Source organism: Schistocerca serialis, chromosome 4 (assembly GCF_023864345.2).
Source record: "Schistocerca serialis cubense isolate TAMUIC-IGC-003099 chromosome 4, iqSchSeri2.2, whole genome shotgun sequence".
Taxonomy (NCBI): domain Eukaryota; kingdom Metazoa; phylum Arthropoda; class Insecta; order Orthoptera; family Acrididae; genus Schistocerca; species Schistocerca serialis.
Window position 1 is genome coordinate 574026069 of NC_064641.1, and position 27557 is coordinate 574053625.

The 27557-nt window shown below is 41.9% G+C and overlaps 1 protein-coding gene and 1 non-coding gene across 4 annotated transcripts in view; one reads left to right on the plus strand and one right to left on the minus strand.

The window, feature by feature from the left end:
* The window catches only part of LOC126475310 (arf-GAP with coiled-coil, ANK repeat and PH domain-containing protein 2), a 151679-nt gene that overhangs the window by 37637 nt on the left and 86485 nt on the right, over window positions 1-27557 (plus strand). For all 3 annotated transcript variants that reach the window (XM_050103084.1, XM_050103085.1, XM_050103087.1), the window contains exon 4: window positions 2855-3028. In XM_050103084.1, coding sequence (XP_049959041.1) covers window positions 2855-3028 — 174 coding nt within the window. The remainder of the gene's footprint in view (window positions 1-2854; window positions 3029-27557) is intronic.
* Window positions 1438-1512, minus strand: Trnap-cgg (transfer RNA proline (anticodon CGG)). The gene has a single exon. It is a non-coding gene; the product is annotated as a tRNA-Pro (tRNA).

Below are 27557 nucleotides of genomic sequence, written 5' to 3' on the forward strand. Positions count from 1 at the left end.
ATTTCCCATTTGTTACACACCCAGATCCTAGTTCAATGTCTTGGAAACACATCTCCATAATGTTAAAAATTGTAAATTCTGTTGTAAAAAATTGTGTTTATACTGAGAAGGGATCTGGAGGAGTGTGCACACTCACATTCAAATACCTTCAATGGGCTGGTGCCTATAATCACTGCATTACAAGCTTTGGCAATCAATATCCACCTTTCAGTTAGGGTAATAGATATTACATACTACCCCCAGACAGATAAACACTGTCGCTAGCCAGTGGAGCTTGTGGAACAGCTGTTGATACCATTCCTCATATAGGAGGACTGCAGTGCCCATACCAGGCAAAGCGGTGTGGTGGTTAGCATACTGGACTCCCATTCAGGAGAGGACAATGGTTCAAATGCACGTCTGGCCATAATGATTTTGGTTTTCTTTGATTTCTTTAAATCGCTCCAGATAAATGACAGGTTGGTCCATTTGAAAGGGCTTGACTGACTTCCTTTTATGATGCCCTCAATCCTCTGTGGGACACTAACAACACCGTCTAGCAGGGGCCAAGTACTAGAGTAGTTAATCTCAGAACTGAAAGTAAGCTAACTTAACAATGGAGCCGCAGCTCATTTCAGTATGTCCCACTCAATATACTCAGCCATAGATACTGCAGTCTGCAGCCCAAGCATCTCACTCTTGATCCAGTGAAATTTCCATGGCAACCTCTGCAACAGCAACCAGTTTCCTATCACTCTCTCTCTCTTTCTCAAACTATCAACCAATTGAATATACACTATGTTGGATGCTTTGGAAAGCCAACTCAGGCAAGCTTTCACCTCCAAAGCAACTCTTGAAGCCAGTGGAGAGAAAGATATCAAAGGAGTAGCACAAGATACTACTGGTATGATGCTACACACAGTGGAAGCAGTGATAACCTATTGCCCAGGCCCACCCAAATGGAAACTTATGCCATGTGGCCAGAAAAAAAAGCTGAAACTATCAGAGAGCATGTAAGGGCATTTCAGTGACACAAACACCATCCTTTTATTGAACATTTAATAGCATTCGAAAGATTTCAAGCAAAGGCACGGTTTTAATAAAAGGAAGCAGAAGTGTTGAGAACAATGTATGTCATCTGTGAGAGCCCACACCCCTTCATTTTGAGTATGAACTAGATTCCACTGAAACTTCCTGGCAGATTAAAACTGTGTGCTGGACCAAGACTCGAACTTGGGACCTTTGCCTTTCGCAGGTTTTACTTCTGCCAGTACCTAACCTCCTACCTTCCGAACTTACAGAAGCTCTCCTGCGAACCTTGCGGAACTAGCACTCCTGAAAGAAAGGATATTGCGGAGACATGGCTTAGCTGCAGCCTAGGGGATGTTTCCAGAATGAAATTTTCACTCTGCAGCGGAGTGTGCGCTGATATGAAACTTCCTGGCAGATTAAAACTGTGTGCCGGACCGAGACTCGAACTCGGGACCTTTGCCTTCCGCGGGCAAGTGCTCTACCAACTGAGCTACCCAAGCACAACTCACGCCCCATCCTCACAGCTTTACTTCTGCCAGTACCTCACCTCCTACCTTCTGAACTTTACAGAAGCTCACCTGCGAACCTTGCAGAACTAGCACTCCTGAAAGAAGTTCGGAAGGTTGGTGGCGAGGTACTGGCAGAAGTAAAGCTGTGAGGACGGGGCGTGAGTCATGCTTGGGTAGCTCAGTTGGTAGAGCACTTGCCCGTGAAAGGCAAAGGTCCCAAGTTCGAGTCTCAGTCCGGCACACAGTTTTAATCTGCCTGGAAGTTTCATATCGGCACACACTCCGCTGCAGAGTGAAAATTTCATTCTAGATTCCACTGCATTTGCAGCCACCAACCATCTACAATAATCTCCTTCAGTGGCAACATCTGCTTTGATCCCTGTAGTTGTTGGATGTTTCATGGGACTCTTCATCGCAGTGTCCACTAGCAATAACTACGATCCTAAATTCCTGACACATAAACACTTGATGGGGTGAAACTACTTACCCTTCAATGCACAAGACCGTACAGTGTTTCATTTAATGAATGGGAGCTCTGCAGCAAACAGTATGTAGTGACACCTCTATTAAAGGGAATGTCGTGCATAAAACTCCTTATATAGGTGATGCCTCTTTTTTTTTTTAATTGTTAGAAGACTTGCATGATTTCTAGGACACCTCCATCAGTGTAACTTCCAGGCACATCTGCTCATCTTTGCATGGCTTTTCCTGTCACATGTAACAGTTTTATGAGGTTTTGTCAGACCAGTTTGAACAGATCATCATTTTAAAAATGAAATCATATTTCCCATTGGAGTTAATAGCATCGTTTTCCCGTGAGAAGACCTCTTCAGTGCTCTGTGAAAAATACAGAGGTGCACCTTGGCTCAGAATCGAATCAACATTTAAACAGTGGATCACCACACAACAAGGGGTTCAAAGGCTGTAAAAGGTAGCAGCATACCACCTTGAATAGGACCATGCCTGATAAGGCTCTTTGATGTTCAAACAAACCTTTGGTTTTATGACAGTTTTACTTTTTTTTAACTCATTAATATATTACATAGTCAGAAGCTTTGACGATGGCTTTACCTTTTTTCAGATCGTTGATATATTACGTGCCCTGGAATGTTCCTAGTGCACTTAACCTGGAGCATACATTACATCCAGTTAGGTCTTCTAAAAGAATTAGCATTATGTATTTGTTGCCTATTGATTATTAGATCAGATTGTCGTATCTGTCTGTATTCAGAAAGAATTATTCAGCAGCTCAAAAGGCATCCACTTTATTATATGAAGGTGTGTATGATAAAGAATGTTGGTAACTGTTTCATATTTACCTTTTTTTGTTTCAGTGCTTTTGCAAACAGCTTATGGGATTTGAGTACATATTTTAGAGAGGACGTTGATGTTATGACTTGTTTGAATAAACTTATTCATGCATTACAAGAAATGAATAAGTTTCATAGTATCTTACTTGACCAGGCGTCCCGTACAATACTGAAGAATCTTACGTCATTTATCAAGGGGTATGTCATTTTTACAGTTGCATAATTTCAAGTTTATGGTGTAATTTTCATTTTAAGATTCATTTCCTTTTATGTTTCTTCCACTGTTGATAAATTTCCATGCAATCAGGTTATTAAACATGAGTTAGGTATTTCATGAGCATTTTGTTGTGACAATTTTACAGCATTAATGTTTTTGATGGTCAGTGAGGTACCTCACTGGTTTATGTTTTTACAGGAGTCTAATTTTTGTAGAATTTGCTGTTCACTTCATCATTGTTTCCCTCCTCTTACTCCTACTCCCACTCCCTTTATTCTTTGTTCTTGGATTACATCCAAACATCAGTTTCGTGTCAAAAATTTAGTGCAGTTGTATTATTGTAATTGAAGATCAGTAAATGAGCATATTTGTATTTATTCTGTTGTCTCATTCACTTCATTGTATTCTGGTCTTCCACATTTATACTTTTCTTATCTGCATAAAGAAAAACATGAGACTATTTGTTATGTTAACATCATGCCATTGGTGTACACTAAGTAATAAATAGCACAACAGAGAAGTTGGTTAAATACTGAAAGAACGGTATTCATTCTAGTTCTCATTAAGCACTTCTATTCAGTTAGTTCCATATACAAGGGCGGTTCAGAAAGTAACCTCCGATTGGTCACAGTGCGGGTTTTGGGGGGAGTAGCGACGCCATCTGTGCGTTCACGCACTCAACAGGTCAGTCGGCATAAAGCCGTGGTCGAGTGAACGTCGTACCTGCGCTAGTTTAGTTTTTGTGGCAGTTTGAAATGTGTGCTGCAATAGAAAACCCCGCCAAATGTGAAGTGCGTGCTGTCATAAGGTTTTTTACAGCCAAAGGATATTCTGCAGCAGCTATTCATCGTGAGCTTTGTGCCGTGTACGGACCAAGAGTTATGAGTGAAGGAGTTGTCCGTGAATGGGTACGTTTATTTAAAAGTCGACGAGAAAACGTTCATGATGAAGAGAGGAGTGGTAGACCATCATTGGTGACTGACGAACTCATTTAGACAGTTGATGCAAAAGTTCGTGAAAATCGACGTTTCTCAATGTTGGAGTTGTCTACTGGTTTTCCACATATTTCTAAGAATCTCTTGTACGAGATAGTGACAGCAAGATTGGGTTACCGTAAGTTCTGTGCACGATGGGTGCCCAAAATTCTTACCGACCACCACAAAACTCAAAGAATGGCCTCTGCATTAGACTTTCTGTCACGTTATGAGGACGAAGGAGAACCATTGTTAAACAGAATCGTGACCGGTGACGAAACCTGGATTAAGTACGTGAACCCTGAGACAAAAGAACAATCAAAGATGTGGGCACATTCAAATTTGCCTACCAAACCAAGAAAAGCCTCGCAAGATTTTTCTGCCAGAAAACTGATGGGAACGGTGTTTTGGGATGCCAAAGGGGTGTTGTTGGTTGAATTCATGGAACGTGGTACGACCATTAATCAAGAAGTGTACTGTGAAACAATAAAAAAGTTACGACAGGCTATACAGAACAAACGCCGTGGTATGCTGACTTCCGGTATCGTTTTTTTGCACGATAACGCCCGTCCTCACTCTGCTCGCAGAACAACGGCCCTTCTTGAGTCCTTCAAGTGGGACGTTATCAACCATCCACATTACAGCCCAGACCTGGCGCCAAGTGATTATCACCTCTTCATGCATTTGAAGAAATGGCTCGGGTCACAGCGGTTTGATGACGACGAAGAGCTCAAAGATGCGGTCACAGGCTGGCTCCAGGCACAAGCGGGTGATTTTTATGCAGAAGGAATTTCAAAGCTTGTGAAGAGATACGATAAGTGCCTCAATCGCTATGGAGACTATGTAGAAAAATAGTGCAAAGATGTAGTTGTAAGATGTATATATTAAAATATTTTTATTTAACTTGGTGCATTTTTTTAAATCAACCGGAGGTTACTTTCTGAACGGCCCTCGTATTTTGATTATTTTTAAGTGTTCACTCTAGTCATGTTCCTTGTGATCTGCTGCAGCAGTATATTGGTGATTTATTTGCCTAGACTAAAAACTAAAGTGAAGTATTAGATGTATTTAATGAGTAATGTATGACCACATTTATTTCGTTGACACTTTGTTAGCCCAACACAGGGAAAAATTGTGTAGTCACAACTGTCATCAGACATTTTTAATGATTGCTTGGATTCAGGCTGCCAAAAGGTAAATCATCAACTATCAGATTTGTACGGTGTGATTTTTCCCACTGTGTAGAAACTCTAGGGATCAATCAGTGAGAGAACACAGAACAAAAAAGGTCTATTGAACTTGCATCTGGAAATGCAAGGTTTCCATGCTAGAGACCATTTATTCAATCATACATTGTTACAGACTGTGGTCTATTACGTGCCACAGTTACAGTATATGTTGAAAGTGGTTTCCATGTGCCACAACGCATGTGTGTACACGCTGTAGCATCTAATGTCTCCCAAGTTCACATCAGCCAGGCTGCATCTGAACAGTGTCAAAGGCAGCATGAATACGCTGCTCCAGTGTCTCCACATATGGAATGGGGTCTGCATACGCAATACTCCAATAGTTAAATATCGCGTGGGTTGAGATATGGTGAACAAGCAGGCCATGCAGCTGGATTCCACCAATGAGGGAAGACACAATAGAGGTGCGTCTGGACGTTAACAGCGAACTGGGCTAGAACAGCATCATGTAGGAGCCACATAACCCTTAGAATCATTAATGGCACTTCTTCCAGCGGGGGAGGTAAAGTCATCCACAAGAAATGCCAATATTTCCGGCGTGTTAGGCGACATGGAAGGAAGACTGGTCCCAAAATACAGTCGTCAATTATCCCGGCCCACACATTCCAGCTGCACCGATGTTGATGATTGACTGTCATCATACCACAGGGGTTCTGCATACCACAGGTTACTGTTATGAAAGTTGAAGATACCACTCCACATAAAGGTGGCACCATCAGTGAATAGGATGGATGAAACAGATGTCAGAATCCTGGTTCCTGTTGAAGAAACCAGTGACAAAACTGCCCCCGATGTGGGAAGTCTGTGACTAGTAAGCTGTGTACACACTTTAAGTGATAGGGTAGTAACAATTAGCATGGAGAATGTACCACACGGTCATCTGGCTTACCCTGTACTGGTGGGCCAGCTGCCTGGTACTGACATTGCGGTCACCTTCCGCAGTGTTAATCACATATATCACCAAGTCTGGTGTCAGAGCATTTCGGGTACGCCATTCATGATGTCCCGCTTCCGAAATGACCCTGTCCCAGACAGATGGCGAAACACTGTTGCAAACATTGGATGCTGTGGTTGTAGTCAGTGGGGATACGCCTTCTGAACCTTCTGTAATTAAACACCATGTCAGCAAGCTCTCAATTCGATTATGGAACTATTGAGTACAATGCTATATCACATCCACCACAAGGGGAGTCAGCAAGAAAAGTGAGTCAGAAACAACATTACCAATTACTAAGGCAGGAGAAGGTGCTAGGGCATTACATATGAGGAACTGTACGATACTATAGGAGAAAACCATGCATACTGTTACTGTGGCTGCATGGTACAGTACATATTAGACTGCAGTCTCTGTAACAAAGTATGATTGAATAAATGGTCTCTAGCAAGGAAACCATGCATTTCCAGCCATAGTTCATTAGACCTTTTTTGTTCCCCTGTCCTCTCATTAATTAGTCCTTTGAGTTTGTACACAGTATAAAAAATCACCCTGTAGGAAACAGAAGTGGTTATTTGAATAACATATGGATTAAAATAAACAAATGCATTATTAATTTGTGCTTTTAATGAAGCAAGAAGGTAAAGTGAGTACCTGGTCTTCACAGAGTGCTTGACATGGGGAGTGTTAGGTTAATTTTGCGTAGTTTATTCCTTATGAGTCTGTGAATGTCATTTGTTATGCCTGTGTATAAGTTGTAAATGTTCCATGAAACTTAGTGAGAAATTGTTTCCAACCTTCAATAAAGATATATGCACTCCCTTTTTGTGCTGGTAGATGTTTTCAGCAACTTCTCTTAGGTTGCCTGGAACTGAAGACAAAGGCCCTCACTGTCATAAATGTGGCAGGCAGTGGATGTTCGCTGTTTACCAACCCCATAGGGATCACCTATGCAGCTAATGTTAGCCAGCAAATATTTCAATGAAAGATGTGCGTGTATATTTCAGACGACTTGGTAGATCGGTGATAAGTGCTACATTTTGTGCGAGCAGCCCATTTTTTTCTGTACCTCCAGAGACACCAGGGTCAGTCAGATTCCTTAAATTGATCAAAAGTAATCTACTTTTCTGCCAGTGGATGGCTGTTCGAATTTCTTACTTTCTCCCTGTTTATTGGTGAGTCTCACCCAAGGTCTATAAAAGAAATAAGGTTGAGCAGTAAGCGTTCTGTCCTGCCATTGGCTGAGGCTGTGATGTCACGAAGGAACCGCCGCTGTCTCTGGAACAGTGCTACAAATCGCAGCCCGCGCATTTACGCGATGTGTTTGTGAAATGTTTCAGTTTCTACAGAAATAGTAAAAGGTAAATTGTTATTCTGCTATTTCTAGAAAGTTACTGCTATATTCTGTAACTTGTCCAGCTTTTAAACACACACTGCTGAGTGCTGACTTTATTAAAATAAAGCATCTATAGATCATACTATACAAAAATAAGTGCAAAGTACGGTCTGTTTTGGAGTTCTCTACGAAGTAAACGTTCGAAATGAGCATTCAATTTTCTAACTTTGGCTCTGGGACAAGTGTTAACTTGTAGACAAGCTCTGTGTAATGCTCATTTATATTCTGTTTACATCATGTCTACGAAAACACTGTCATTTTCACTCAAGAAATTATGCAATTGACTTATTTGTAGGAAGCATTTGAATTACCTACCTGAACTGCCACAAACCCGCGCGCACACACACACACACACACACACACACACACACACACACACACACACACACACACGCCCGCACCCACACCCACAAGGTGGATGTATAATGTTTGCCCTAGTTGTTAAAATTCACTTATATAAAAGGGCATTGAATCAAAAAAAGTGCTGCAAAATAAGATTTACAGGAAATAGTGGTAAATTAACTTACCGAATCCGCCGTTCAGCAAAGTTGGTATATAGTGTGGGAAACAATAAGCCAGTCCTTGACACTGTCAGTGTAGAGTCTTGCTAGTTGTGAAACAAACACAGTCAGAGGACCTTCACTTCTAAGTTTATATATTATTTAACTTTCACAAATATTGTTTATTTACATTCTAAAGCGATGACAAATACCACTTCCTTGCTTTCCGTTGCTGAGCGGCAACTGCTTTCCTCGACTTGTCCTTTGCAGACAGCCAACGCAGTCGAATAAATGTTCTCGTCCTAGCGTAAATTTTAATGATTTCTGGGTGAATAGTGGGGAATCGCTCGGTAAGTATAGCGCACAGGTTCTTGATGACACGTTTCCCTGAACAAACTGTTGTGTCCATGGATCTGGGCAAAAATTAATTCAAATTTGCTAATTGTTTCGAGCCACGTTTCTGAAGGCACAAGCAAACCCCCACAAGAAACCATGCCCAGCCATCCTCTCGATGTCTCCTCAGGCAGTGTCAGTAACTCCCCAGTGGGTGTGGCCAGTGATCTGTCATACTGTCTGCATCGATAAGCTACATATCCAGCAAGATATTTAAATCCTTCAGTGCTACAATCAGAAGCCAGTGACATTGGAGGCACATCGGATTCTCCTACTCCAAAATCTAAATCTTCTATCTCCTTCTCTCCTTCAACCATTGCCAACGCCTCAGACATATCAGGCAGGATATTGCCAAAAACAGTTGCAGTCACGAATCTTCCTTCTTCATCTGGCTCAACAGACGATGCATTTGAAAGTGGAATATCATGAGCGTTTGCTCCCAACAACAACAGTCTTATCCGGCTCTTTACCTCGAGTGGCGATGGATGATCATAAAAACGTCCAAGGCCTCTTATAAGAGAAAAAAAGTTCTCCAAGCAGTCTTGATTTAATCTTGCTGTAAGAATATATTCAATATTGTAAACAGCTAAGTCACTGAACAGACCCAAAAGTGACCGAACAGTTTTCAAAAATCCTTTCTGGAAGGGTAGGAGATGCTTTGAGTTGCCAACACGCATCTTCTCACAACACTTAGAAAATTTACGTAGGCACTGTTCTTGGGCTTGAAAATTGACACCAAATCCACAGGCTAGTGATTTATTACTTTCGTTTGTCCTTGAATTAAGTATAGCAAAAGTCTCATCCACCATCTGTATGAAATCACTGGCGTGTCCTTCTTCAGGCATCAAATACCGAATCGCCTGTGCAGTTGTATTTGATAGCAGCTGAGCTGCTGAGCGTACTCGCTGTCGCTCTCTGCCCTTCACTGTAATGTGTTGCTGAGATAACTTGGGACATATTTTCATCTCGCCACTGTCCAAAACTAACAGTTTCACGAACACAGTTTTTGTCACAGCCTTGTTTTCCAACATTATTCCTTGATCCAGCAAGTGGTTCCTTAAGAGTTTGAACAAATGGGGAACGTCAGCAAACACCCACACATGTCTCAGAGAATCACACGGGTGTGGAAAACAAGTATTTTCATGAGTAATGCCAAGCTCCTTCCAGACAGAACTATTCTTTGCACCCATGTCTGCTACTGCAGCCACAACATTGGCCAGGGGAACATTTACTTCATTCAAGAGTGCTGCTGTCATCTGAACGTCAAAATTGAAATAGATAGGCTGCTTCCACGTTGCAAACAAGCCTCGAACCATGACAACAAGGACATTACTGTGAGGTCCAAGAATCCTGTCATCTTGCTGATCGTAACAAATTCTACTATCAATGTTCATTTAATCAAATGACAAAACACAAATACGTTCCCTGTCAGTCAGTGTTGCAGCCTGCATTTTCATCATCACTAAAACATCCTTCAAAATTCCTAGTTGGCAACTGAAACTGCGATTAATCCAAGAACACAAGGTTGACACTGCAGGTAGAGGATATCCGAGTTTTTCTCTTAGGAAATTGTAACTCTTCTGTGAAAGTGCACGTAAAGTAATAGACCTACAAATGTCCTCTTTGCCCCATCGAACCCATTTTGAACCATGCAACAAACTTCTAATTTGATTGGGTGAAAATATTTTGCCCAATATTCAATTAGTTTCACGAGACACAAGTTCCTTTTTATTAAATTCTTCTTCGTGCAGACGTCATTTCATTGAGGACAGCTGACCTCTAAGATCTTTATTACGTGCTCGCAACTTCATGCACATGTTCGTTAGATGAGCATTTCTCCTCTGTAGTGACACTACAGAATTCTGTAAAGTGACTCTATGTGGATCACTACGAAGAACTTCATCTGTAAATGTATACTTGTCAACATTCCTCTTCAATGGTGAGAGCTTCTTTAAAGTCTCTAGGCTTCTTCTACGAATTTCACGTTTGTTAAAACGTTCTTTCCTTTCTTCTATTGCAATCGGTGTGTTATCACTGGCGCTACTACCGCAAGGCAAATTGCAAGATGGATACGCATCACTCTTAAGGATTAGTTTCCGCGGTAAATTTAACAGTTTTGAACGTAAGTCCCGGATATAATCCGTTTCCTTGAAATGACGAGAGCATATTCTAGCGTTCCCTATGTTCACAGGATCTTTCCTAAAGCATTTTGAAAGCCAAACCTTTTGCAGACTTTCATCACTTGGGAAACAATGCAACACTATTTCAGTCCCTTTTGTATTGCAATTGTGAGAGTTGCAGCCAACAACAGCACAACCTGGCATTGCTTCCACACACTCAAATACTTCGGACAAACACTCACTGCACAAAGATAACCAAACGGAAACGACAACATGAACGAAACACAACACGGACGAACCACGACAACACAAAGCTCATACGTACACTTCGCGTGCGCCAAGAGCTGTTCCTCAGTGACGTCATGCGCAGAACGCCAGAAATGGGTTTGCTTCTGCGCAGCCGTTACTGCTCCCTCGTGAGTCTCACCCACTCCCACAGTTCCTCAAATTCCACATGCATATCTAAAAAATCCATTGTAAGTGGTTGTCATTTGTTCCCTGCTATTATGTATCTTCTAGCATAGAAAACCTGCTCCATGTTCGGTCTCATGTTGGGCAACATAAGCTGACCAGATAAAATATCTCTCATCTCCTTAAAAGAGCACAATGATCACGCTGGAGAGCTGTAGACAATGCAGAACTGTTATCAAGCACCCATGTGACCCTCCACTGCTGGCAGTCAGAGCATTGAAGTGCTTTCTATGTGCGAGCCATTTGTATCAAATTAGTGCAGTAAAATAGGTTGATGTGGCAATGTGGCAAAAAGCAGCTATTGTGTTCAAGCATTCCTGTGACCACACTGTGACTGAAGTTTCCTGATTTGTTGCTGTATCAAAATAGACTGTTTAACCAGACTACAGGGAATAATGTACATTCAGATCCATGTAACAAAATGTAAGGGCAGTGGTTGTAAAAAGGTGCTAATCCAACGGCGACCAGAGAAGAGTTACACAAGTTGCCAGTGATGGGCAGTTTCAGACACAACAGGAGTTGCTTCTGTCAGTGCTTGGAGGTCCACCTCAAACAGTTTCCAAACAAACACTAGAGGTGAATCTGCTTGCAGTGGAAATTTGAAATCAGGAACCTAGCAAGGCCATTGTTCACGACAACACACAAAGTTGTACTACTTCAGTGGGCCAAATATGAAATAAAGTGGACAGTGACTGGTGGGAATCATATAGTGTAGCCTGATAAGTCACAAATGCGCCTATTCAAATGATACTGAACATCAAGAGCAGCATGTGGAGTGTGCAATTCAAGCCAGAGAGAGTTCTATGATGATTTGGATTTCGCTCATTCAGGGTTTTGTGAACACGGCGAAGTGTTGCTACTGCTTCTACAACTTGATGAGTATGCATTGTACAGTCCAGCCTTCCATGAGGACAACCAACAAGTTCACGTACCGTGCTGGTTTAACAGACTTTCATGAACCATGCCCCTCATCAACTGGCTCACTAAAAGCACAAAATCTTTATCTTTCAGAAAATGTCTGGGAACACACGATACAGTAGAAGGAATAGAACAATCAGCAGCATCACCACAATTTGATAGTTTCACAAGATTTAATCACTAATGGATAGCTTCATTTGGTATGACGTACATAAAGAAATCTGTGGACTCTATTCTTCACCAAATTGAACCTTTTATCAAGGATAAAGGTGCTGCTACATTGTATTAATGCTCCTCCCCCCCCCCCCCCCCTCCCTTCCCGGGGGCTCCACAGTTCTTTCAAGAGTTCGTGCGTAGGGCCTCAAGCTACTGCAGCCCGTTCTTCCTTCCCGGGCAGCATTTGAATCCCCATGCCCCTCCCTCCCACTTCTAAATTTTCTCTCCATAGTGTGAGCCATTTGGGGGTGAAATCCCTCCCTAGTGTCTACAGCGTGGATTCCTTCCCCTCCTTCCTTCCCCTCCTTCCTTCCCTGCCATTGCCCCACCCCCTCACTGCTGGGTGACCATCATGTGTAGCCAGTCTGTGTGGTGGGGCTATTATGTACCCATGTGACTGAGCCATTAACAACACAGGGATCCCATTTTTAATACGTGAGCTGTTACGTCCCCATGAATGCCTAGGAGTGGTTGCTTGTCATTCCAGAGTATCAGAATTCCTGGAAACTGCTGGTGTGCCAGACAGCACATGTTGGGTGGTGACCATGGGGAGCACCCCTCATTGGAGTGGATGGTATCAGGCCTGAAGCTCGAGAAATTGGGCCTTTCATCTACAGCCATCGCTTTGGTTTGTTATGACTCTGTGGCCTTCCCTTCTCTGGCTACACACTGGGAGGTGGGCCAGGTGCTCTTTTTTGGTGTAAATTGGTTTCCGCGATACCTGATCTGTGCTAGAACTGATAGGGACACATTTACGGGCATAAAGCTGTTATCTTTTGTGATAAATATCGAAGACAGGTTTCGCAAAGTGGAGTCTCTCTGCAAGACGTGGCCGGTTTCATCAAAACATCTTCTGCCAACCAATCTGCAGCTCTTCGTCTTCTGATCATCTTGGTGACGTTCCCATGTCCATTACACCTCACAAGTCATTGAATATGGTCCAGGGAGTCATTTTTCATAGGGATCTCATCCTTAAAACTGATGAATTGTGGCCAATTTGAAATAATAGGGCGTTCATTTTGTTCACCTTATTAAAGAGTATCTTACACGGAGACTCGTCATAAATTTGACTGACTTCATCCTGTGTCATTGACTTATACTTTTCCCTCCGTCCCTCTTCCAGTGCAGTCCTCCTTTCCTTCCTCCCCCCCCCCCCCAGTCCAGTCCTCATAACCTCCCCTCCGGGTGCCCCTGCCTGGCCACGGAAATGTCCACCTTTCTTAGTGCCCAACAGTGATGGGGCTTTCTCCCAGGATGCCTCCCCCTGGCACATCTCAGGCCAGAAGCCTGCTACCACAATTCAGCCACGGGACACACAATCTGTATCCGCCAAGTTCACCTGCCATCTTTCATTCCAAATCTTGGAGAAGCCTGATGATGATAATAATAATAATAATAATAATAATAATAATAATAATAATAATAATAATAAATATCTAGGATACAGACAAAAAATAGGAATAGATAATACAAATATTAAAGAAGAACTAAAAGAAAAATATAGACAAAGACTAACAAAAATACTGAAAACAGAATCGACAGCAAGAAACAAGACAAAAGCTATAAATACTTACGCTACATGCCACAAATATAGAATACATCACGTACATTCAGCAACTGAAAGATTCACATTAAGCAGAAAGGAAGGAGGAAGGGGATTTATCGACATAAAAAATCTACATTATGTACAGGTAGACAATTTAAGAAAATTCTTTATAGAACGAGCAGAAACTAGCAAAATACACAAAGCAGTCACTCATATAAATACATCGGCTACACCACTGCAATTTCATAACCACTTCTACAACCCTTTAGATCACATAACATCAACAGATACGAAGAAAGTAAATTGGAAAAAGAAAACACTACATGGCAAGCACCCGTATCATCTAACACAGCCACACATCGATCAAGACGCATCCAACACATGGCTAAGAAAAGGCAATATATACAGTGAGACGGAAGGATTCATGATTGCAATACAGGATCAAACAATAAACACCAGATATTACAGCAAGCATATTATTAAAGATCCCAATACCACAACGGATAAATGCAGAGTTTGCAAACAACAAATAGAAACTGTAGATCACAGCACAAGCGGATGTACAATACTAACAAATACAGAATACCCCAGAAGACATGACAATGTAGCAAAAATAATACATCAACAGCTTGCCTTACAACATAACCTTATAAAACATGTTCCCACATACAAGTATGCACCACAAAATGTACTGGAGAACCATGAATACAAATTATACTGGAACAGAACCATTATAACAGATAAAACAACACCACATAACAAACCTGACATCATATTCACCAATAAAAAGAAGAAATTAACACAACTAATCGAAATATCCATACCCAATACAACAAATATACAAAAGAAAACAGGAGAAAAAATTGAAAAATACATCCAACTGGCTGAGGAAGTCGAGGACATGTGGCATCAGGATAAAGTTAACATTATACCAATTATACTATCAACTACAGGAGTCATACCACACAATATCCACCAGTACATCAATGCAATACAGCTACATCCAAACTTATATATACAACTACAGAAATCTGTAATTATTGACACTTGTTCAATTACCCGAAAGTTCCTAAATGCAATGTAACATATACTGTACAGTTAAAAGGAAGTCACGCTTGATCAGGGTCTGCGTCACCTTCCATTTTTAGCCAGACATAATGTCTGAGACAAGAAAGAAATAATAATAATAATAATAATAATAATAATAATGTTTATTTTTCCATGTTAACTTTACAGTCTTGGACATTGTCCTTTTTGGACAATTATATCAATAGCATGTCATTCCAAGAATGAATATATACATAAAGTAGCACATTGTATATCTTTCCATGCAATAATGTTATAAACACATAAGCACATTATATATATCACTCCATACAAATAATGATTATATTCATCAATTAGCCAAATATAACAATACCACCATACAATTTAAATTGTAAGACATTTCCAGGGGCAGATGTGGACTCTGACCACAATCTATTGGTTATGACCTGTAGATTAAAACTGAAGAAACTGCAAAAAGGTGGGAATTTAAGGAGATGGGACCTGGATAAACTAAAAGAACCAGAGGTTGTACAGAGATTCAGGGAGAGCATAAGGGAGCAATTGACAGGAATGGGGGAAATAGATACAGTAGAAGAAGAATGGGTAGCTTTGAGGGATGGAGTAGTGAAGGCAGCAGAGGATCAAGTAGGTAAAAAGACGAGGGCTAGTAGAAATCCTTGGGTAACAGAAGAAATATTGAATTTAATTGATGAAAGGAGAAAATATAAAAATGCAGCAAGTGAAACAGGCAAAAAGGAATACAAACGTCTCAAAAATGAGATCGACAGGAAGTGCAAAATGGCTAAGCAGGGATGGCTAGAGGACAAATGTAAGGATGTAGAGGCCTATCTCACAAGGGGTAAGATACATACCGCCTACAGGAAAATTAAAGAGACCTTTGGAGATAAGAGAACGACTTGTATGAATATCAAGAGCTCAGATGGAAAGCCAGTTCTAAGCAAAGAAGGGAAAGCAGAAAGGTGGAAGGAGTATATAGAGGGTCTATACAAGGGCGATGTACTTGAGGACAATATTATGGAAATGGAAGAGGATGTAGATGAAGATGAAATGGGAGATATGATACTGCGTGAAGAGTTTGACAGAGCACTGAAAGACCTGAGTCGAAACAAGGCCTCCGGAGTAGACAATATTCCATTGGAACTATTGACGGCCGTGGGAGAGCCAGTCCTGACAAAACTCTACGATCTGGTGAGCAAGATGTATGAAACAGGCGAAATACCCTCAGACTTCAAGAAGAATATAATAATTCCAATCCCAAAGAAAGCAGGTGTTGACAGAGATGAAAATTACCGAACAATCAGTTTAATAAGCCACAGCTGCAAAGTACTAACACGAATTCTTTACAGACGAATGGAAAAACTAGTAGAAGCCAACCTCGGGGAAGATCAGTTTGGATTCCGTAGAAACACTGGAACACGTGAGGCAATACTGACCTTACGACTTATCTTAGAAGAAAGATTAAGGAAAGGCAAGCCTACGTTTCTAGCATTTGTAGACTTAGAGAAAGCTTCTGACAATGTTGACTGGAATACTCTCTTTCAAATTCTAAAGGTGGCAGGGGTAAAATACGGGGAGCGAAAGGCTATTTACAATTTGTACAGAAACCAGATGGCAGTTATAAGAGTCGAGGGACATGAAAGGGAAGCAGTGGTTGGGAAGGGAGTAAGACAGGGTTGTAGCCTCTCCCCGATGTTGTTCAATCTGTATATTGAGCAAGCAGTAAAGGAAACAAAAGAAAAATTCGGAGTAGGTATTAAAATTCGTGGAGAAGAAATAAAAACTTTGAGGTTCGCCGATGACATTGTAATTCTGTCAGAGACAGCAAAGGACTTGGAAGAGCAGTTGAACGAAATGGACAGTGTCTTGAAAGGAGGTTATAAGATGAATATCAACAAAAGCAAAACAAGGATAATGGAATGTAGTCTAATTACGTCGGGTGATGCTGAGGGAATTAGATTAGGAAATGAGGCACTTACAGTAGTAAAGGAGTTTTGCTATTTGGGGAGCAAAATAACTGATGATGGTCGAAGTAGAGAGGATATAAAATGTAGGCTGGCAATGGCAAGGAAAGCGTTTCTGAAGAAGAGAAATTTGTTAACATCCAGTATTGATTTAAGTGTCAGGAAGTCATTTCTGAAAGTATTCGTATGGAGTGTAGCCATGTATGGAAGTGAAACATGGACGATAAATAGTTTGGACAAGAAGAGAATAGAAGCTTTCGAAATGTGGTGCTACAGAAGAATGCTGAAGATTAGATGGGTAGATCACATAACTAATGAGGAAGTATTGAATAGGATTGGGGAGAAGAGATGTTTGTGGCACAACTTGACCAGAAGAAGGGATCGGTTGGTAGGACATGTTCTGAGGCATCAAGGGATCACCAATTTAGCATTGGAGGGCAGCGTGGAGGGTAAAAATCGTAGAGGGAGACCAAGAGATGAATACACTAAGCAGATTCAGAAGGATGTAGGTTGCAGTAGGTACGGGGAGATGAAAAAGCTTGCACAGGATAGAGTAGCATGGAGAGCTGCATCAAACCAGTCTCAGGACTGAAGACCACAACAACAACAACAATACCACCACTAATATACTGCAATATGTAAAAGAATAAACTAACAGTACTGCAGCTCAGAATTCTTTTAATGAGTACAAACATCTTTCTATTAACAAATTTTTCAACTTGCCCTTGAAAAGATTGCCTTGGAGTTGCTTTATATTTTTTGGCAACTTATTATAGAATTGTCTCCCAGTTACATATGGACTGTGGTCTGTAGCTTTCTTGTTAGTCTGTATCCTATGATAGTCACTTTTGGCTCGAATATTGTAATTATGGGTGTCACTGTTCTTTACACTATTTTCCTTGTTCTCTCTTACAAACATTCTGGTCCCTTGGGGAACTCCAAAATTGAGAGTTCTGTATGCTGCCTTTACTGTTGGGATCTTACTTTCATTCTTAAAATTTAGTTTTGTGCCCTGTCTCCTATCACAGAGATAAGAACTTATAGATACACCTACCAGTATCATCCATTTCCGTCGATTTCTTGTTGCTGGCGATATTTTTGTGCCATTGGCTATCTTTCTCTGCCACAAGAAAATTTTTTTGGGACTTTTCTGCGCCACCCGCGATCTCTTTTGCGGCACGCGCGATCTCTTTTGCGGCACGCGCAATCTTTTTTTCGCCACTCGCTATCTCTGTTTTTGAGCAACGTGTGTTCTTTTCCCCTGATCTGGACATACTTGCTTGGTGTGGTCAACTTTTTCCGTATTTTTCTTATTTAGTGGTCTTCGTTTGGTATTGAACATTACCAACACAATTTTTTTCTTTATCGTCCTTCCCTCCGCATTTTATTCCTCCTTATGATTACTATTTCAACTTTAGTTATTTAATTTCCCTACCCACCAGTACACACTATGTACCCTAATCCTATACCACATTATTTACATTCATTCCGGAAACATGCATTCACCGTAGCCAAACTGCAATCCCACATACTTTTCCTCCGGTCCTGCTTAACCTTTGGAATTACCCCTAAAGGGCTTACCTTAAAAGTTCCCATCTCCTGGTGCAATTCCTCCTTCCACCAGTCTCTCCTGGACTTCCAGAACCTTCAATCCTTAGCCCTTACCCAACTTGTCCTGAATCTCTACACTACTTCATGTAACCACCACTCCCAACAGCTCCTATCTTTCTTCAAAGTCCTCCACCTCTCAAACCCTTGCTTGGAGAACACACTCAAGAATATCATCCTAGAAGCCAGCTGCAAACTTGAGTTCCATGCCACACACCACCTGAAAAAACTATCCACATTGCTAGTGCAACACCTAAGAAGTGGAGTCCCTCTCCCTATCCCTAAAAAACACCAACCACAACAGAACCTTCAACAAACCCCCCTCATAGCCAACAAACCTAGCCTAGCCACCCTATTCAATCTCCCCATCCCAGCACATACCCCACACAGACCAAATCTCAACTATAACCACAGTCAAATGCCACATATCACCAGCCCCAATTCAGTCCTAAACCTCTCATCCAGATCCCTCTCTCCTCCAGAGACATCTGTTCTATCAAAAGGCTTAACCTTTAGCCCCACACCTAAATTCAACCACACTACACTGGTTAAAGATCTCCTCTCATTCACCCGGAACCTCAACTGGAAATATCACTTCACTACCCAAACACAGCCCCCAAATACTAGACCCAGTGTTGAACCCTGTCTAGAACAGTTCCGACTGCCTTCTCAAAGGGATCCTCCGCCCCTCCCCCAAAACCATCCCTTGCAGACATTTCAGGAATTCCTCACATCCAGTGTTGCCTCCCAGTCCTTCTTGAAGAACATACCGACAACCCCCAGCATCACCCCCAGCTGAATCCCGTGTCATTAAGGAGCTGAAAATAGACCACTCTATTGTCATCCTCCCGGCGGATAAAGGCTCCACAACTGTCGTACTTGACCGTGTGGAGTATGTGGCAGAAGGACTGCGTCAACTCTCCGACACCTCAACCTACAAAGCTGTTACCCAGGATCCCATTCCCTCCATCCAGACTGAGCTGCAAAAAATCCTAAAAATGCAAGGTCCCTCACAAGGCCTCACAACGGCTCCCATAGACTTACTCACTCCACCTGAGCCACGTACCCCTACCTTCTATCTATTACCCAAAATCCACAAAGAGAACCATCCTGGCCGTCCCATTGTAGCAGGCTTCAAAGCCCCAACCGAACGTATCTCAGCTCTGGTAGACCAGCACCTCCAACCTATCACCTGCAGACTCCCATCCTACATCAAAGACACAAACCACTTCCTAGAATGCCTCAAATCCATTCCCACTCCTCTCCCACCTGAAACCTTTCTTGTCACCATAGATGCTACATCTCTTTACACAAACATCCCACATACCCATGGTCTCTCTGCCCTAGAGCACTACCTCTCCCAACGTCTACCCGAAGATCTTCCAAAAACCTCGTTCCTTATCACACTTGCCAACTTCATCCTCACCCATAATTACTTCACTTTTGAAGGCCAGACCTACAAACAAATTAGGGGAACGGCCATGGGAACCAGGATGGCTCCGTCCTATGCCAACCTCTTCATGGGCCGCATGGAGGAGGCTTTCCTGAAGACCCTACAGTTGCTTCCCCTGGCCTGGTATAGGTTTATAGATGACATCTTTATGGTCTGGACTCATGGTGAAGAAACACTCCTTAATTTCCTCCATAACCTCAACTCCTTTTCGATTCTGAATTTCACCTGGTCCTTCTCCAAAACCCAAGCCACCTTCCTGGATTTTGACCTTCATCTTGTTGAAGCTCACATCCACACCTCTGTCCATATCAAACCCACAAACAAACAACAGTACCTTCACTTTGATAGCTGCCATCCTTTCCACATCAAACACTCCCTTCCCTACAGCCTAGGTATTCGTGGCAAACGTATCTGCTCCAGTGACGAAGCCCTCAACAATTACACCAATAACCTGACCAGTGCTTTCCTCTCCCGCAACTATCCTGCAGACCTTGTCCACAAACAGATTTCCCGAGCAATACATTCCTCCCCATCCAACAACAATGTTCCTACCCCCAGACCACACAGAAGCATCCCCCTTGTCACCCAGTATTATCCTGACCTCGAAAACATCAACAAATTACTCCGCCAGGGATATGACTTTCTCAAGTCAACCCCTGAAATGAGATCATCCCTTGACAAAATTCTCCCCACACCACCCAGAGTTGCCTTTCGTCGCCCCCCTAACCTCCGTAACATCCTTGTTAAACCCTACAATATTCCCAGACTACCTTCTCTATCCAGCGGTTCCTACCCCTGTAACCGACCCCGCTGCAAAACCTGCCCCATGCATCCCCCCACAACCACCTACTCCAGTCCCGCTACTGGTAAAACATACACAATTCAAGGCAGGGCCACGTGTGAAACTACACATGTTATTTATCAACTGACATGCCTGCACTGCACAGCCTTTTACATCGGCATGACAACAACTAAACTGGCTGAGCGCATGAACGGACACAGACGAACTGTCCGCCTAGGAGATGCCCAATACCCAGTAGCGGAGCATGCCCTCCAGCATAATTCTAGGGACCTAGGAACCTGCTACACCGTATGTGCCATTTGGCTCCTCCCACCCAACACCAGTCCCTCTGAACTGCGGAGATGGGAACTTGCACTCCAACATATCCTTTTATCCCGCCATCCCCCTGGACTGAACCTACGTTAAACCACCTCACCCCCATTTACTCTTCAGTCTTCTCCTCTTTCCCTTTCCTATTTAGCTATTCACGCATCTTTTCATCCTACATAGCTGTGTTTACCTTTATACTATATACCTCTTTACTTCTGTATGCATCGTCTTTTGTTTGAAGCTGGCACAGTACTTACAGTAGAATATCTTTGGCTTCCCTCTGACAACCATGCCTCCATCCTTGCTACCCTCCCTATTTTCCTTTCCCTGTTGCTTCATAACCTGGGTTGTGAGTAACTGAATCTCCTTTCCCTTCTTCCCTTTCTTTCCCCTCTCTCCTCCCCGATGAAGGAACATTTGTTCCGAAAGCTAGGAACGTAAATTTTCGGTTCTGTTTTATGTGTATCTATCGGCTGTACTGAGCTGAGGTAAGTACTGGCCAGCCCCTCTATCTCTTTGTTAGGTAAGAACTTAGTAATTTTAGAGCTACTCCTCTTATCCCGTAATTTTCTAACTTGGATAACAGTACTGCATGATTCACAGAATCGAATGCTTTAGACAGATCTAGGAAAGTCACTACAACTTTGTTTCCTTCATCCAGCCTGTTCAGTAGCTCATGGAAAAAAGTTGCTAATGCTGTTATTGTAGATTGTCCTTTTCGAAACCCATATTTTGTTTTGTTTAATAATTTGTATTTTCAGAAGAAGGATTCCATTTGACCTAGACTTATTCTTTCAAGCAGCTTGCCAAGTGTTGAAGTCAAAGAGATTGGCCGGTAGTTATTTATGTCTGTGATAACCCCCTTTTTGTACACTTTGTTGTATCTCAGTGATTTTTAAAAGCTCTGGGAAGATCTCCTGGCCAATTGAACTGTTAATTAGATGTGTTATTGGTTTTATTAACTCATTTTTGCATTCTTTAAGGAGTGTGGATGATATGTCATCCCAGCCACTAGATGATTTTACTTTGAGTTTTGAGATTATATTCATGACCTCAAACTCTGTTACACTCCTTAAGAAAAATTAATTACTCATTTTAACTGCGTTTATTTTCAGTGCTGATTCATCTTTTTCTTCTCTGCATGCCTTACTAAAATGTTTAATGAAGGCCTCACATACAGACTTTGGTTCATTCAACAATATTCCATTTTCTTCTAATGCAATGTTGCTGCAGCCTGGTTTTTCTCTATGTTCACATTCTTTGTTTACAATATGCCAGGCTGTTTTGCAAAAGTTACTAGTTTTTCTTATCTGTTCAGCATAATGAAGTGCTTTTAGTCTCTTCAGGGATTCCCTGTATGTCTTTCTGGTGCTTTTGTACTTTGTTAGGAAGTACTGCAATTTTGTTTCTTGGAACAGCACGTAAAGGTCCTTCGTATTTTCCTTTAGTTTATGTATTTCTGGGGGAATTTTAAGTTTCTTTGTGGGATCTGATTTCTTTAGTTCTTTTTTTACTATTGGACATGCCTGATTAAAGCTATGGTTAAATATTTCATAGAAAAGGCCCCACTTTTCATTAATACCTTTTAATCTATATACCTTATCCCACTCTCTCTCAGCAAGCCCTTTCCTAAGTAAGTTATAATTAATCTTCCTTTTATAAGTGTGTAGGTCACTATGCAGAACTATTTTGTGGTCTGTATTAATTTCAATGGATAGACCTGTATGGTCTGAGAGATGTTTCAACAGCTCTTACCACTATATGTTTCCTATCTAGATTCGAAAGAACATGATCAGAACAAGAGTGTGAGTTAGGTGTTATTCTGGTTGGTTCATCATATATTTTGTTATAGTTATAGCAATGCAATAAGTCAGAATATCTAAGACAATTTATACTACCAGTATAGTTTAAAGAGTCTATGTTTACATCTACTGTTATTATTACCTGTTTTTTGTTTGTTGATAGTTTATTCAGAAGTTGTTCTAGCTGGTAAAAGAACTCTTCTACATCACTATTTGGTGATCTATACAGGTCTACAATTATTAGGCTGTTTTTGCCTACCTTCATTTTTACAGCTGCTACTTCAAAGGCCAGCTCCATTGCAAGATTGTCAACCCAGTCAATTTTTTCACAATGTATGTAATTTCTAACAAAAATGCCAACACCCCTACCCTTGTGTATCTTTCTGTAGTATGCACTCACAATTTTGTAATTGTTTAACTTAAAACTACGAGCCTCTTCAGACTTACATCCAAGTTCATTCACAATATATATTTGTGGTTTACATTCTCCTAGAATTTCGTCAATTTGCTGTATTTTGTTAGTAATGTACTGAACATTTTGAAACATTATTTTACATTTTTCATCTTTCTTGATGCAGTCAGTAAAGCTTTCGCCTTCGTGTGTGCACACTATGAAAGAGAAGACGAAGAAACATAAGTCTACGGACAAGGCCCCTCCCCATCCCACCTGTGCCCTGGAGGTGCCATCTATCCGCTCACAACCTGAGTCTGACCTCTTATTTACGGATGTCAACCCATCCTCGTCGGTGGTGGATGGTGACCCAGTTGTGTGATCAGCACCAGCCCGTTTGCCTCTCATTTGGATATCCCCTCCGTGCTTATTTAGTTGAACTGTAATGGACACTACCACCACCTGCCAGACTTGCAATCCCTTATTGCGTTTTACTCATCAGCTTGTGCCATTTTCCAGAAGTGTCATTTTATTAATGCTCACTCACCAACCCTTCTTGGGTTCTGTGCTTTTTCGGAACCAGATCGGCCCTTTGAGGACTTCTGGCGGCGTCTGCACATTGGTCCATATAAATATTATTAGTACATGGACCACACTTTGTATCCAATTGGAAGCAGTTGCCATCCAGGTCCACTTGGATTCCGCTGTCGCAGTGTGCAGTCTCTATCTCCCTCCTGCAGGCCACATATGTCTGCTGCCCTAACTGTCCTCCTCTGGCAACTCTCCCTTTTTCCTTTATGGAGGTTTTAATGCACACTACCCTTTGTGGGGCAGTAGTTTTTAGTCTTGTTGGGGGTTCCTCATTAACCAGTTTCTTGGGGATCACGATCTTGCCTTCTTAAATCTGCCGTTGATCTTCTGCTCTCTTACCCTCCCGTTCTTTCTTCCTTACATTGGTTGCCACACAGTAACCTCTGTGATAATGACAATTTCCTGTTGATTGTCTCATTACCTTCATGCCTCCCAATGACCAGGTTACCCCGCTGGGCTTTCTATCGTGGTGATTGGCCTCTACACCCCTCCAAGATCATGTTTCTATTTTTTTTTTTTTTTTATTTATTTATTTATTTATTGTTCCGTGGGACCACATTTAGGAGAAGTCTCCATGGTCATGGAACGAGTCAATACATGAAATTATAACACGATTGTAGAAACAGATAAAATGAAATATAAGAAACATATTCAGGCGACAAGTCGTTAGTTTAAATAAAGAAAATCAAGAAGGTAACACTGGAATTTGCTTAATTTTTTAGCTCTTCCAGGAGCTCCTCGACAGAATAGAAGGAGTGAGCCATGAGGAAACTCTTCAGTTTAGACTTAAAAGTGTTTGGGCTGCTGCTAAGATTTTTTAATTCTTGTGGTAGCTTATTGAAAATGGATGCAGCAGAATACTGCACTCCTTTCTGCACAAGAGTCAAGGAAGTGCATTCCACATGCAGATTTGATTTCTGCCTAGTATTAACTGAGTGAAAGCTGCTAACTCTTGGGAATAAGCTAATATTGCTAACAACAAATGACATTAAAGAAAATACATACTGTGAGGGCAATGTCAAAATTCCCAGACTATTGAATAGGGGTCGACAAGAGGTTTTCGAACTTACACCATACATAGCTCGAACAGCCCGTTTTTGAGCCAAAAATACCCTTTTTGAATCAGAAGAATTACCCCAAAAAATAATACCATATGACATAAGCGTATGAAAATATGCGAAGTATACTACTTTTCGTGTTGAAATGTCACTTATTTCAGATACTGTTCTAATGGTAAATAAAGCGGCATTTAGTTTCTGAACAAGATCCTGAACATGGGCTTTCCACAACAGCTTACTATCTATCCGTACGCCTAGGAACTTGAACTGTTCCGTCTTGCTTATAACATGCCCATTCTGTCTGATTAAAATGTCAGTTCTTGTTGAATTGTGGGTTAGAAACTGTAAAAACTGAGTCTTACTGTGATTTAGCATCAAATTATTTTCCACAAGCCATGAACTTATATCATGAACTACATTATTTGATAATGTTTCAATATTACACACAAGATCCTTCACTACCAAGGTGGTGTCATCAGCAAACAGAAATATTTTTGAATCACCTGTAATACTAGAAGGCATATCATTTACATAAATAAGAAACAGCAGTGGCCCCAGAACCGACCCTTGGGGAACGCCCCATTTAACAGTGCCCCATTGGGACTGAACATCATTACCACTCTCAATATTGCGGAGGATTACCTTCTGCTTTCTGTTCTTAAAGTAGGAGGCGAACCAATTGTAAGCTACTCCCCTTACTCCATAATGTTCCAACTTCTGCAGTAATATTTTGTGGTCAACACAGTCAAAAGCCTTCGTTAAATCAAAGAAAACACCTAGCGTTCGCAACCTTTTATTTAATCCGTCCAAAACCTCACAGAGAAAAGAGGCTATAGCATTTTCAGTTGTTACGCCATTTCTAAAACCAAACTGTACATTTGACAGCAAATTATGTGAATTTAAATGCTGCAGTAACCTTGTATATACAACCCTCTCGATAACTTTAGCAAACACCGATGGCATAGAAATAGGTCTATAATTGTCAACATTATCCCTGTCTCCCTTTTTATAAAGTGGCTTCACTACCGAGTACTTTAATCGGTCAGGAAACCGACCACTCCTAAAGGAAAAGTTACAGATATGGCTAAGTACTGAGCTAACATACGTGGAACAATACTTCAGTATTCTGCTAGATACCCCGTCATATCCATGAGAGTTCTTGGTCTACTTTCTTTGTAAGATTGTATTGATGAAATCATCCATGATCTGTCCGCTAAGATAACTGGCACTGCTTGTCTTGCCATTCCCCGTTAGACGGGCCACATTCACCATGTTGGGAATACTTTGTCTCCTCCAGGATCTTCTTTCCCCTCATTACCGGGGTGGGCTACACTCCACACCCTCCAAGGTTGTCCATTCCGGGCCTCGCCCTTCCAGGTGGCCTTTGTATAAGGCCATCAGTTCTCGTTGAACACCTCATGACCCATCTTGTGACAGCATCAGTGTCAGCCTCCTATCCAGCTGCATTCCTCTTCCGGAAATAGTGGGCTGAAGCTTCACGCTTATGTTTTATCCCTAGTCAGACAGAGTCCTACAGTAAGCCTTTTGCTGAATGGGATCTTTTTCTTCCCACAGTTCAACTCTTGGCCCTGATTCCATCCATAACCAATTACTTTAACACCCCAGCCATCTACACCAATTGTATCTCCTCCTGGTGGCTAACTGTATTTGGCTCCAGGGCATTTTCCTCTCTCAATGGAGAGACAGTATAGTGGTTCCTGTCATTTAGCCCAGCAGGAATCTGTCATTCATTGATGGTTACCAGTCCACCTGGCCAATGTCCCCTGCAAGTTACTAGAACGGACAGTGGGCTGTCTGCTCAATTGGGTCCTTCAGTTTCTGGACCTTTTATCTCATTACCAGTATGGCTTTTGGGAAGCACAACTCCAATAAGGCATCTGCTTAAATTGGAAACCACATTTTGGCAGGCCTTTTCTCGGCGCTGCCATCTTATCACAGTTTTCTTCGGTCTTCGTAAGGCCTACAACACAGCTTGGTGCCATCATGTCGTCCTTACACTCATGAGTGGGGTCTTTGTGGGCCCTGTACATATTTTTATTCACCAGTTCCTGTCCCACCAGTTGTTCAGAGTTCAGGTTGGCACTATTCTCTGCTCTCCACAGACCCAGGAGAATGGTGCTGCACAGGGCTCCATATTAAAGTCTTCTTCTTTTTCTCATCGCTGTTAATGGGCTTGTGGCCCCTGCCAGACCGTTGGTCACTCCTGCTCTGTATGTGGATGATCTCTGTAATTGAGGTAGCTCCCACTCGATGACCTATGCAGAACGACAGCTTCGGGGTGCCATCTGGCCCACTTCCATGTGGACAGTCTCCTATGGTTTTCAGTTCTCTCCCCATATGTCAAAAGTGGTGCACTTCTGTCGCCATACTATAGCCCATCTTGATCTGGAGCTGTATCTCGATGCCCAAAACCTGACCGTGGTCCCCAGTTACGCTTTTCTTGGGTCTTCTTTTTGACAACAAGCTTACTTGGTTGCCCCATATCCGTCATCTGAAGGTCGGCTGTTTCCATAAACTCAATGTTCTTAGGTTCCTTGCCCATACTTCATGGGGCGTGGACAGTTAGACCCTTCCCTGCTTTTACAGGCCATTAGTTCTGTCTCATCTGGATTATGGTTGTCAGGTTTATGGATCAGCTGGCTCTTCCATGCTGATGCTCTTGCACCCAGTTCACCATCATGATATCCGTTTATCTACCAGTGCCTTTTGCTCTAAACCTGTTACTCCAGTG